General features: G+C 38.5%; 1 protein-coding gene across 4 annotated transcripts in view; it reads left to right on the plus strand.

The window, feature by feature from the left end:
• Positions 1-13,677, plus strand: part of LRRC7 (leucine rich repeat containing 7) — a gene marked incomplete at both ends in the record, with an annotated part of 146,970 nt that overhangs the window by 82,500 nt on the left and 50,793 nt on the right. For all 4 annotated transcript variants that reach the window (XM_081324649.1, XM_081324651.1, XM_081324650.1 and 1 more), the window contains 2 exons: positions 1,214-1,313; positions 2,087-2,211. In XM_081324649.1, the coding sequence (XP_081180775.1) occupies positions 1,214-1,313; positions 2,087-2,211 (225 nt within the window). The remainder of the gene's footprint in view (positions 1-1,213; positions 1,314-2,086; positions 2,212-13,677) is intronic.

Genomic DNA, 13,677 nt, shown 5'->3' on the forward strand with positions numbered 1-13,677 from the left:
TCAGAGTTTTTGTTAATATATCATTTGTCTTAGTAATTTATACTTTTCAAAAAGACATATTTAATTATTCTAATGTGTATTATTCTTACAGACCAACTCTGTTGTCCTGGAAAAGCATCTCAGAAAGTATAGGATCACTTAGATTTCTCCTCTGCAGAAGCATTCAGTATCTTTTCCTTCTTTGGTAGAACTCCAACAGGAAGGGGGGGAAAAGATGGAAACATGGCAAGGAGATTGGGGGATGTTTTTATTTCATAGGACACAAACCTCTACCCAACATGAATAAAAAGGTTTAGCCCAGCCTGCAGAATAAAAAAAGCATCCCTTCCATTTATTTATATAAACCATTCACTTAGATTGCAAGTTGTATCTAAGTTTCCACTGTGAAACTTTTTTTAAATAAGCATGCAAAGAAACTGACTATTACATGCAAGTAGAAAGAGTTTCCTAAGTTCTAAGCCCCCAATAATTGTGCTCAGATATCTTTTCCCCTAAAAGACTGAGTGAGACAAGTTTTTTTCATGGTGTCTTCTCCGGTTCAGATAAATGTAAAAATCTTCTTTCATAAAATCACCAAGTTTGCATATCATGCTAAGCCAGCAAGAGTACCACGTTAAGTTGGAGCACCACACTAAGTAAAAACAAATCATATTGTGGTTTAGTATTGTGTATGAAACAAAGAACTGTGAAGGTGTTACACACAAGAAGAAGCTCAAGACCTGTTTGATATTATCATATCCCTACTATACCCTTCAAAAATGATATTGCATTTTTTCCCTCTGATTTAAATGAGCTAAGCAGAGATGCTATAGGGAAGGATATACTGTATATGTAAAATTTGTGTGTGCGTGTATGTGTTTCGTGTGTGCTTCTGAATTGTATCTATAGTTTTAAAGGTATCATAATTGCCTTTCTGTATCAAAACAGTATGGCAACATAATGAACAATAAATAAATCACAATAGTACATCATCATTTGTAGTCTGTAGATGTTACAAAAATCTTAATGCAATACAATTTCGTACCTGAATATTAAGTTTTTAACAGGTTTTCATTTTAACTGAAGGTTATTACCAGTACCCTTTGTAATGAAACACTGCTTGTTAGCATTCATAATATTTTTGATGCCATTATTTTATTTTGCTTCATTGCCACTTTTTTTTCTGTGAGATATAACATTATATATGACTCTGTGTTTTTTCTTTAATTTACAGTCGAAGGCTTTGATTCCTCTTCAAACTGAGGCACATCCAGAAACAAAGCAAAGAGTGTTAACTAACTACATGTTTCCTCAGCAACCTCGTGGTGATGAAGGTAAAATTATTAACCAGTTTTTCTAAATGCACAAAATAACACAATGGTTATTTAATATCCAAAAGTAGATAGAAATCTTATTAATAATTCTATTGTTTTTATAATTTTAATACCATTCAAATCATTTACGTCTTTCTGAAGCAATTTCAGGAAGGCAGGCCTTGGTTAGTTCTACAGATTTCCTGGCCAATTTATCTTAGATTATTAGTTTTTGCTTTCTGCAGTCAGAAATGTCCCAAAGTCAGAGTCTTACAGAAAGTAGAATTTGCACAGATTTAGAAATAACAGATCTCAGTATCAAAATAATTCCATATTTAGGATGGCAAGTCTTAGGCTGTGTATTATAATGTCATAATTTTGTGGTTATGCTATAAATAATAATAATAATAATAATTTTATTTGCATACCGCCCTTCTCCCGAAGGACTCAGGGCGGTGAACAGGGCAAACATATAAAAGTACAAGAATACAAAAATTAAAAAAGAATTAAATAAAGACTTATGTTGAGTGAAATTAAGTTCTTAATAATTTTCAATAGTTTTTGAAGGGCCAGCCATGGCATATTTTTGTCTACCTGCACTTAAACATTGATAAGCAATGTGGAATGTGTAGGAATGTGTAGAATCAATAAATGAATAATGTAGAATTGAAAAAAGTAATGCATGGCATGTAACTTATGCCTTTTTGTTTAGAGTCATAAATTTAAAAGAATAGCAAGTAAAAAAAATTAGCTAGTTTATTTGATTGTAGCCTTCATTTCTAAATTAATTACAGATTTCCAGTCTGATAGTGATAGTTTTAATCCTACTCTGTGGGAGGAACAACGGCAGCAACGTATGACAGTGGCCTTTGAATTTGAGGAAAAAAAGGAAGAAGAGGAAAATGCCGGAAAAGTTAAGGTAAGTGGGGTTATATTTCGTGATTATAGTTGCAGTTCAGGTAACGTTCAGTGAATATATAAAACAGATAAATTATGGGCGGAACACCTATGACCTTCTAGAACATGCTGAACCTAAGTCGCCAGTATTCTCATTTTGAGCCAGATTGGCTAGATCGACTGATATTTGTTAAAAGCAACATTTGGAGTATTATAAGTACCCGACCATTGGAATAGTATCTACTCCACATATCTACTTATCAATGTAGTATCTAGTATCTACAAATATATGAGAGATTATTGATTGTGTAGGAATGTCTTATTGAAATATGGATTGTCTTTTGGGATTTTACTTGAAACATGCAGTGTTGGCTATGACAGATGCAATATTGCAAATGCTTAGAGCCTCCTCTTCCATAGCCGGCAGTGTAAAATTTTTACATGTCTCTAAATCTGCATTATGTGAGGACATTCTATGACTCTGATTCTCTTTTTTAAATAATGCTCTCCCTCTCCATCTTGTCTTAATGCCCATGGTTTGCTTAATAGTTGATATAATGGCCCATTAAGACTTGTGACATTTAGAAAGAAAGTAATTGTCAGTATTATAAATACCTACTGTATGGAAATTGAAATTACATATTGCATTCTTACAAATTAGATTTGGCAGAATTAAAATGACTACATTCTAAATGCCTCTTGTGCCATATTTTTACTGTTTCAAAAAATAGGAATAGTATATAATCAACGGAACTAGATGTCTTAACGTGACAAATGTTTTCTCTTATTAGTTAAGAGATGGTGGTCACTTTCAATGAGATTAATAAAGGGGATTCATTCTACATAAAATAGAGCGAGGGAGAGATAAAAGGCATTAGATTCATTTACAAAGCCAACCCAGAGGTAATTACACAAGAGGGAACATCATAAGAATTCAATTAATTCATTCATATTAACAGAAATGTCTTCTTTTTTCCAAAATTGCAAAATCCTAATCCTAACCTTTATTTGACAAAGAAACTGAAACAATATATTGAAAAAGAAACCTTATTTGCAAACCTATGGAAAAAAAATATCATTCCGTGGTCATAGAATTTTGTATATTAACCCTAAGACCCCTTCTTATTTTCAATTTCTTCTTGAATCTCTACATGTTATACAAAGAAACTATCTCCATTCTATATTCATCAGAGGTGGCCCAGAACAGTTTGCTGTCTAAACCAGTGACACCTTCTTTTCCACCTCCTATTACAGGTATAGAAATCAGCTTGACACAAGTGTTATTTCAACACTTCCAACAATACATTAGAAATGCAGAACAATTTCCTATTTTGAAGATTACAAAGGTTACATCCTTTTATTAGCACGTCCATTCTTTTTTTATTGAAAAGTTTTACAGTACATTTTAAACGTATACTCTTTCCCTCCCCCTCCCCCCCACACCCCCTCTCTCCCCCCCCCCGACTTCCCAGAGCTGAATACAGGGTATTGCCTCTAACAAACTTAAGCTAAAATATGCTAACCAACTATAAATACGCTTTAAATCCTATCGCACTTTAACTCCCCTTAAACATAACATAACTCCCCTTATAATTCTAATATTCATTCATATGCTAGGTGAAATCTTTAGTCCCATATTTATTCTGAATATAATCAATCCATCTTCTCCATTCCGAGATATATCTCTGTTGCAATTGTTCTTTCATTGTTGGGGGCAATTAAGCTGACTTTGTAATAATGCCGCTTGGGGGGTGTATGAAAGCCCTAATAAGCAGGCATATACATAGAATGAAGGCTACTGCTAAGCTTGTAAGCCGCCCTGAGTCTTCGGAGAAGGGCGGGATATAAATGGAATTAAAATAAATAAATAAATAAAAATAAATGTGCCGAAATTTTTGCCATTTCTGCCAAGTTTGAAACTTTTAGAGTCCACTCTTCTATAGTAGGCAGTTCCTCCTTCTTCCAATATTGCAAAACCAAAAGTCTTGCTGTTATTAAATTCAACATCAATTTAGTTTCTATAACAGTACAATCAGTAATAATACCCAGTAGAAATAACTGTGGAGTAAACCTTATCTTTTTCTTAAATATCTTCTGCATATTCCACCAAATTTTAATCCAGAAAGCTTTAACTTTTTTACAAGTCCACCACATATGGTAATACATTGCGTCCTCACAACCACACCTCCAACATTTAGGCTGATATTTTGAATACATACATGCTAATTTTTTAGGATCTAAGTGCCATCTATAAAACATTTTATAAAAATTCTCTCTTAAGTTTTGTGCCTGGGTAAATTTTACGTTTCTGACCCAAATTTTTCCCCAAACATCCATCGTTATTGGCTCTTGAATATTCGGGGCCCATTTTATCATACAATCTTTAACAAGTTCCATTTCTGAATCTATTTCTATCAATGCATTATATATCCTTCTTATATGTGCTTGACTTTGATCTCTAATTTGTTTTACCAGATTTTCATCTGTTGTTGAAATGCCAATTTTCTGATCTTCTTTCCATCTAGCTTGTATCTGGCCATACTGAAACCAAGTTTGTACTATTTTCCCTTCTTTTAAATTATTAAATGGCTTTAATTGCCATACATTCCTTTCCAGTCTGAGAATATCTTTATATGTAGTCACATCATGTTTAAATCCCAGACTTATATTTTCTATCGCATGTTTAGGTATTGCCCAAATTGGTATTTTATAATTTAACTTGTATCGGTATTTTTTCCAAACTCGCAACAGAGCATACCTTAATATATGTGTCTTAAAGATATTATCCACCTTTTTATCATACAATAAATATGCATGCCAACCATATAATAAATCACATCCATCAATATTCAATAATCTTCCTTCTGTTAAATTAAACCAATTACTAATTGACGATAAAGCCGCAGCCTCATGATATAATTTAAAATTGGGCATTTTAAGACCACCTCTTTCACGTATATCTTGTATTATCTTAAGTTTTACTCTCGGTCTTTTCCCTGCCCAAATAAATTTATTAATACCTTTCTGCCATTCCTCCAAATTTGAATCTTTGTTAAGTATAGGTATCATTTGAAACAAAAATAAAATTTTTGGTAAAACATTCATTTTAACTGCTGCAATTCTTCCCAATAAAGACAGTTGTAATTTTTTCCAAGTATCTAATTCTTTTTGTATTTTTAACCATAACAATTCATAATTATTTTTGTATAATTTCACATTTGAATCTGAAAGATATACCCCCAAATATTTAATCTTTTTAGCTATTTCAAATCCTGTTAGTTTTTCTAAAACTACCTTTTGTTCTGTAGTCATATTTTTAGACAAAATTTTAGTTTTTTGCCTATTAACCTTAAATCCAGAAACTTGTCCATATTGCAAAATTATTTCCATTAAATCTATAACCGACTGAGTCGGTTGACCTAATGTAATAACCAAGTCATCTGCAAACACTCTCAATGTATAATCTTGATCTTTAGTTTTAATTCCCTTTATTTTATTTGAGTCACGTATCTTAATCAATAATATTTCCAATGTTAAAACAAACAGCAATGGTGACAACGGACATCCCTGTCTTGTGCCCTTTTCAATTTTGCAAGCTTCTGTTAAACTACCATTAATTATTATTTGGGCTATTTGTTTCTGATATATTGCCCTAATAGGTTGTAAAAACTTATCACCAAACTCCATCTTCTCTAAAACTTTAAATAAAAATTGCCAATTCAATTGATCAAACGCCTTTTCAGCATCCAAAAAAATCAATGCTGCAGGGACTTGATTATTTCTTTCGAAATATTCTAATAGGTTTATTTATTATTTATTTATTTATTATTTAGATTTATATACCGCCCTTTCCCGAAGGACTCAGGGCGGTTTACAGGATATTTAAAAGAAAATCAATACAAAAGTTAAAACAATTTAAAAAGATTAAATGAAACCCTGAGAGAAAATAAAAACCCCAGTTAAAATTAAATTAAAAATTCTCAGCCTGGGCCAGAGAGCTTGAAGAGCCAGGTCTTCAGGTCCCGGCAGAATGAACGGAGGTCGGGGGCAGTCCTAAGCTCCGCGGGCAGCTGGTTCCAAAGGGTAGGCACGCCCACTGAGAAGGCCCTACCCCTGGGTGTTACCCGCCGGCAATCTTTAACCAGCGGCACCCTGAGAAGACCCTCCCTGTGGGAGCGCACTGGACGAAGGGAGCTTGATGCTGGCAGCAGGTGTTCCCTCAGATATCCCGGACCCTCGCCATTTAGGGCTTTATAGGTCATTACCAGCAACTTGAATCTCACCCGAAGGGCAACCGGAAGCCAATGCAGCTCGCGGAGTAGAAGTGTTACATGGGAGTATCGGGAGACCCCCATCACGACTCGCGCGGCTGCATTCTGCACCAGCTGAAGTCTCCGGGTGGTCCTCAAGGGCAGCCCCATGTAGAGAGCATTGCAGTAGTCTAAACGGGAGGTCACGAGTGCATGAGTGACTGTGCGTAGGGCATCTCGGTCCAGGTAGGGTCGCAACTGGCACACCAGGCGAACCTGGGCAAAAGCCCCCCTGGTCACGGCTCCTATATGATCTTCAAAATTGAGCCGTGAATCCAGGAGGACGCCCAAGTTGCGAGCCCTATCAACGGGGGGTAACACCTCACCCCCCATCGTTAGAGATGGAATAGTCTGGTTGACCCGAGATGCCGGTATGCACAGCCACTCAGTCTTGGCAGGATTGAGACGAAGCCTGTTTCTCCCCATCCAGACCCGGACCGCTTCCAGGCAACGGGACATCACGGCGAGGGCATCGCTGGGTTGGTTCGGGGTGGAAAAAAAAGGTGGGTATCATCAGCGTACTGATGATACCCCACCCCGAAACCACGAATGATCTCGCCCAGCGGCTTCATATATATGTTGAACAGGAGGGGCGAGAGAACCGACCCCTGAGGAACTCCACAAACGAGAGGCCTCGGGGCGGATCTCTTCCCTCCCGTCAACACCGACTGCGAGTGGCCCAGGAGATAGGAGGAGAACCACCGTAAAACGGTGCCTCCCACTCCCAACCCCCTGAGACGCCGCAACAGGATACCATGGTCGATGGTATCGAAAGCCGCTGAGAGATCTAATAGGACCAGGACAGAGGAGCAGCCCCTGTCCCTAGCCCTCCAGAGATCATTCACCAGCGCGACCAATGCCGTCTCCGTGCTGTGTCCGGGTCTGAAACCCGATTGGTACGGGTCCAGATAATCAGTTTCCTCCAGGAACAGAGGAAGCTGATGCGCCACCACACTCTCAACAACCTTCGCCAAAAAGCGAAGGTTGGAGACTGGACGATAGTTATTTAAAACAGCCGGGTCCAAGGCAGGCTTCTTGAGGAGGGGTCTCACCACCGCCTCCTTCAAGGCGGCAGGGAAGACACCCTCCTTCAAAGAAGCAGTTACTACTGCATGGAACCAGCCTCGTGTCCCCTCCCGGCGGGGCGGGGCGGGTGGGGTCGGGGGGCGGGTGGGGTCGGGGCGGACCTCTGCCCTCCCGTCAACACTGACTGTGAGTGGCCCAGGAGATAGGAGGAGAACCACCGCAAAACAGTGCCTCCCACTCCCAACCCCCTGAGACGCCGCAGTAGGATACCATGGTCGATGGTATCGAAAGCCACTGAGAGATCTAATAGGACTAGGACAGAGGAACAACCCCTGTCCCGAGCCCACCAGAGCATGTCTACAATATGTCTCACATTACTTTTCATTTGTCTACCACTTATAAATCCTGTTTGATCACTATAAATCATTTGCTGCATAACCTTCATTAATCTATTTGCTAAGATCTTTGCAAATATCTTATAATCTGTATTTAGAAGCGATATAGGTCTGTAATTTTTTGATTGGGTAAGATCTTGATCTTCCTTTGGAATCAACGTTATAAATGCTGTTCTCCACGATGGAGGCACTTCCCCTCCAGACTGAATTGTCCTAAATAATTCTTTCAAAGGTTCCACTAACTCTAATTGTAAATTTTTATAATAAGTGGCTGTCAAACCATCTGTTCCAGGTGTCTTACCCACTTTTAATTGTTTAATTGCTAAAATAATTTCTTCAGCAGTTATCGGTTGATTCATCCCTTCCTTCTGTTCTTGTGTAAGTGTAGGGATATTCACTTCTTGTAAATACCTATCTATAACCTTGAGTTATATCCCTTGCATATAATTTAGAATAAAATTCAACAAAAGCCTTTTTAATAAGATTTTGTTGAAACACCTCTTTACCCTTATATTCTATCTTGTCTATATTACGTGACTTTTGTTTTTTCCTTAACAAATAAGCTAACCATCTACCTGGCTTATTAGCATTGTAAAAAGTATTATGTTTGACATATCGTAAGTTAGTTGCCACTTGATCTGCCATCAACATATCAAACTGCCCTCTTAACAAATTAATTGCTTCTTTCAACCTCTTATTCGATGAATTCAAGATAAAAGCCCTCTCTTACATCTTTATTTCCTCCTCTAATTCTTTACGCTTATATTCCAATCTACGTCTATATTTATTATTCAAATATATTAAAACTCCTCTCATATAAGCTTTACTTGCATCCCAAACCATTTCAATTGGAGTACCCTTGTGCATGTTTATAGTAAAAAATTCTTTCATTTGTTTTTTACATTCTTCCACATTTTCTTCATATCTAAACAGATTTTCATTTAATCTCCAAGATCTCCTATCTCCCTTCCCCTTGTCCAATTCCATCCATACTGGACTGTGGTCTGATAAGATTCTTGGACATATCTTGATCTTCTTAACCCTAGAAAAAAAATTATTAGTCGTTAATACAAAGTCAATCCTGGAGAAAGATTGATGTCTGTCAGAAAAAAAAGTAAAATCCCTTTCTTCCACGTTTCGTTCTCTCCAAACATCTCTCAGTTCCAGATCGTCTTTCATGTCAAAAAAAGATTTAGGCAATCTAGCATGATTTGGAGTGCTTTTAAAAGGTCCTTTTTTATCTTTTTGTGTGTCCAATACTCCATTCCAGTCTCCCATTAAAATACATGATTTATAATCCCATTGAATTATTTTATTATGTAGAAGCTTATAAAATTCTCCTTGCTGTTGATTAGGTGCATATAATCCAATTAAAAGTATTTTCTTCCCTTCTATTAAAAGTTCAATTATAATATATCTTCCTTGTTTATCTGCTTCAATTAAGTTAGCTGTTAAATTCTTCACATAAATGACTACACCATTTTTCTTTTCTGGAGCAGATGCAATAAACTGCATACCCAATCTAGAGTTTATCAAATATTTTTGATCAGATACACGGATTTTTATTTTTTATTTATTTTAATTCCATTTATATCCCGCCCTTCTCCGAAGACTCAGGGCGGCTTACAAGCTTAGCAGTAGCCTTCATTCTATGTATATGCCTGCTTATTAGGGCTTTCACACACACCCCCAAGCGGCATTATTACAAAGTCAGCTTAATTGCCCCCAACAAGCATCTGCTTCTTCGGTCTTGCTCCTCCCACTGCTTCAGTATAAGTAGATTCTTGAGTTGTAATTGTGTATTGTTTCTGTTGTTGTTGTTGTTGTTCCTTTCGTCTGGTTGCAGCCCGTGTCACTCTTTGAGCCCTTGATTCTTCTAATGGAGCCAAGGGCTGCGCAATTTCCAAAGTTTGCTGTGCTTCTTTTGAAATCAGCGAGATAATTTCTTCATCTCGCTGTGTATCTTCCAATTGTGTCTGTCGCGCTTCTTTTTCCTTTCTTCTTTTAATTTCTGGGGATGTCGGTGAGTCTGCCTTCAGTATATTACAATAAAAATCTCGTGCCTTCAGAACTGTATTAAGACGATATCTTGTACCAACATAATTCACCACTATCCCAGTTGGTATCTTCCATCTAAACTGAATCTGTCATTTTTTTAATTCATCTGCCAAAAAAACAAATTCTTTCCTATTTCTTAAAATTCTTGGTGGTATTTCTTTCAAAATTAAAACCTCTTGATCAGCCACTTTAAATCTGTTGTTATAAAAAGCTTGTATGATCACATTTCTGATCTTTCTCTTTGTGAAGTAAACAACCACATCTCTTGGTAGTTTTCTTTGCCTAGCAATCCAGGAATTGACACGAAATATTTTGTCTATTTCCAGTATAAAATCTTCAGCTCTCCAACCCAAAATAGGCGCCACAGCTTTTGCCAATATCTCTTCCAAGTTTTCTTGTGGATTTTCTTTCAGACCTCTGATCCTCAAGGCAAACTCCATGTCCCTATATTGTATCATCACCACCAGCCTTGGTGGCGCAGTGGGCTAATGCCTCCTTAAGTAACACCAGCTGCCTGCAATTAGTGCAGGTTCGCATCCCACCAGGCTCAAGGTTGACTCAGCCTTCCATCCTTCCGAGGTAGGTAAAATGAGGACCCAGATTGTTGGGGGCAATAAGCTGACTTTGTAACAATGCCGCTTGGGGGGGGCTCAAAAGCCCTAATAAGCAGGCATATACATAGAATGAAGGCTATTGCTAAGCACATTGTTTTGTGCTTAAATTGTAAGCCGCCCTGAGTCTTCGGAGAAGGGCGGGATATAAATGGGATTAAAATTTAAAAAAAATCATCAATTTTATCCATTTTATTCTCAGCTTCACTGATTTTAGCTTCCAATATCAAATTATTTTGATTAACTTCTTCCACACGTTCATCCAGATTCTCAATACAAACTGTCAGTCCCTGAAATGCCAGCAAAATATCCTCTCATATTTCCTTATTTTTCTCATTAATGAGCTCAGATATTTGCTCAGATTGAAGTTTTAAAGCATCTTGTAAGTCTTTTAATGTCAATGTGGGTATAGGTGTAGGTGCTGTGGGGGGTGGCATCAATGTTTGAAGTCCAGATTGTTGAACTGGTGAAGCCCCCGCACTTTTAGAAGCAGGGAATCTAGGTGGTTTGGAAGCCATTTTAACACCCAATTAACTTTCGTTTCTCACTTTCACTTTTCCGCCCAAATTGCAACTTTGTTGCTTCACTGTTAAATATCCAAGTCTTTTAAATCACTTTTGAGCCAACTTCAAATGTTTTTAACAGAATCTTTTACAACTTTAAAAATCCACTTTATATCTTCCTCCTTCTTTTATTTTATTTTCCTTATTATTTGTTCTTCCCACTTTCTCTAAAGATTTATTCCGGCGCCATCTTCCTCCCCTTCTTTTAAGTTAAACCGGAGTTAAAGATCATATACTTGCTGTTTCAATATTCTCCTGCTCAGCTCTGCCTGCGTCCAAGTAATCCAAAGTACAATATTGGGAGCAGGGATGGTTACAGCATCCTGTTCTGTTTCAAAGCCTTGAAACAGAGGAGTCCCCGAGTCCAGAGCTAATTCAGGCTCCGAGGGAGCTCTCACCCTTCGACCCCCAGAGTGATAATTCTGGGGTCTAGGGGAGCTCTACCTCTACCTGAATGCTCACCTCCCTCTTCTCCCGAGGGGGGGATTCCCAAACCGCAAAACAGCTGATTGTCACTGTTTTCACAATTTAAACGGAGCAATGGGGCTGACGGTCAGAAATGACCGCCTTCGACGGAGCCTTGCCACCCGGAAGTCCACCTTGTCCATTCTTAAATAGCTATCTCATTCAGTCTAAAGATAGAGTAGATCAGGGGTCCCCAACCTGTGGACCGCAGCCTGGTAGTGGGCCGTGGGTTGCTGGCCACTGGGCCATGGGACAGGCTGGTCAGTGTGTGCACGTGTGTGCACACACACCCCACTTGCGCTAATGCCGTGGCCACAGGTCATGAAAACAAGACGCCACTGCGGCACCTTGGGATGCGAAAATGGGCCAACACTACACCTCAGTGTACAGAAATGGGATGCTGCTGCGTCTCGGGGCACAAAAACAGGCCAATCCCGCTCTTGGGGGCGCAGAAATGGTGCTGTGCACAAGAATGGGGCAGGGCTAGTGAGTATCACGCAAGCGCTAGCCCTGCCCTGTTTGTGTAACATGCGTGCTTGTGGCCCCTGTGCGCACATGCATGCATGTGCATGTAAAATGCTTCCCCCTCCCTTTCCCTACACACACACACACACACACACACACACACACACACACACTTCTCCATAGCTGAGATGTTTGAGTACAAATAGGATTATTTTGATATCTTGATTAACAACAGAAATAGAATGTAAAGTTATCGAATTATTGCACTAAATTAAAATGCTGAGTTTCCCATGAGACCTTAAGATGATTTACTGCAGGGGTCCCCAATTCCCAGTCCGTGGACTGGCAGTAGGCCGCAGCATGCCAGAAACCGGTCCACACAAACAAGCAAAGGCCCATCCACAGGATGTAGACAGTACATTGCTCAATAGTAGTAACTGTGAGAGGGATCTCGGAGTCTTAGTAGACAATCACTTCAATATGAGCCAGCAGTGTGCTGCAGCTGCCAAAAAAGCCAACACAGTGCTAGGCTGCATTAACAGAGGGATAGAATCAAGATCAAGTGAAGTACTAATACTACTTTACCATGCTTTGGTAAGGCCACACCTGGAATACTGCATCCAGTTTTGGTCACCACGATGTAAAAAAGATGTCGAGACTCTAGAAAGGGTACAGAGAAGAGCAACAAAGTTGATTAGGGGGCTGGAGGCTAAAACATATAGGGAACGGTTGCTGGAATTGGGTATGTGTAGTTTAATGAAGAGAAGGGTGAGGGGTGACATGATAGCAGTGTTCCAATATCTCAGGGGCTACCACAAAGAAGAGGGAGTCAAGCTATTCTCCAAAGCACCTGAAAGCAGGACAAGAAGCAACGGATGGAAACTAGTCAAGGAGAGAAGCAACCTAGAACTAAGGAGAAACTTCCTGACAGTTAGAACAATTAACCAGTGGAACAAGCTGCCTCCAGAGGTGGTGAATGCTCCAACACTGGAGGTTTTTAAGAAGAGACTGGACAGCCATTTGCCTGAAATGGTATAAGGTTTCCTGCCTGAGCAGGGGGTTGGACTAGATGACCTCCAAGGTCCCTTCCAACTTTTTTATTATTATTATTATTATTATTATTATTATTATTATTATTATTATTATTATTATTATTATTATTATTATTATTATTATTATTATATGAAACAACACCCCCACCAGTCTGCGGAAAAAACTCCACGGAACCAGTCCCTGGTGCCCAAAAGGTTGGGGACCTCTGATTTACTGTGTATGAAAATTTGTAAGATAAGTAATGTTGAAGGAGATTGGTGGGAATCATGATCAAACAGAGATTGCAGTTGGAATGGAGACACTTGAAAGTAGTGATATCTTAACCACTATAATACACTAGCTTTCTTCACACAGATATAGCACCTATGTCTTGAGGCTAGAGGTCAAGTTTATTTAAAGCAGAGATTTGAAAATAAATTTGATTCTAAAGAAAATTAGACCAAAAAACCAGCTAATTCAGTGGTGGTTGGAAGATCAAGAATATGGATAGGACAACATTTTTTTCTTCTTGTTTTTGTGATTGAGATTTATTCAGATTTCTT

This window comes from Vipera berus (assembly GCF_964194415.1).
Source record: "Vipera berus genome assembly, chromosome: 3".
Lineage (NCBI taxonomy): Eukaryota > Metazoa > Chordata > Lepidosauria > Squamata > Viperidae > Vipera > Vipera berus.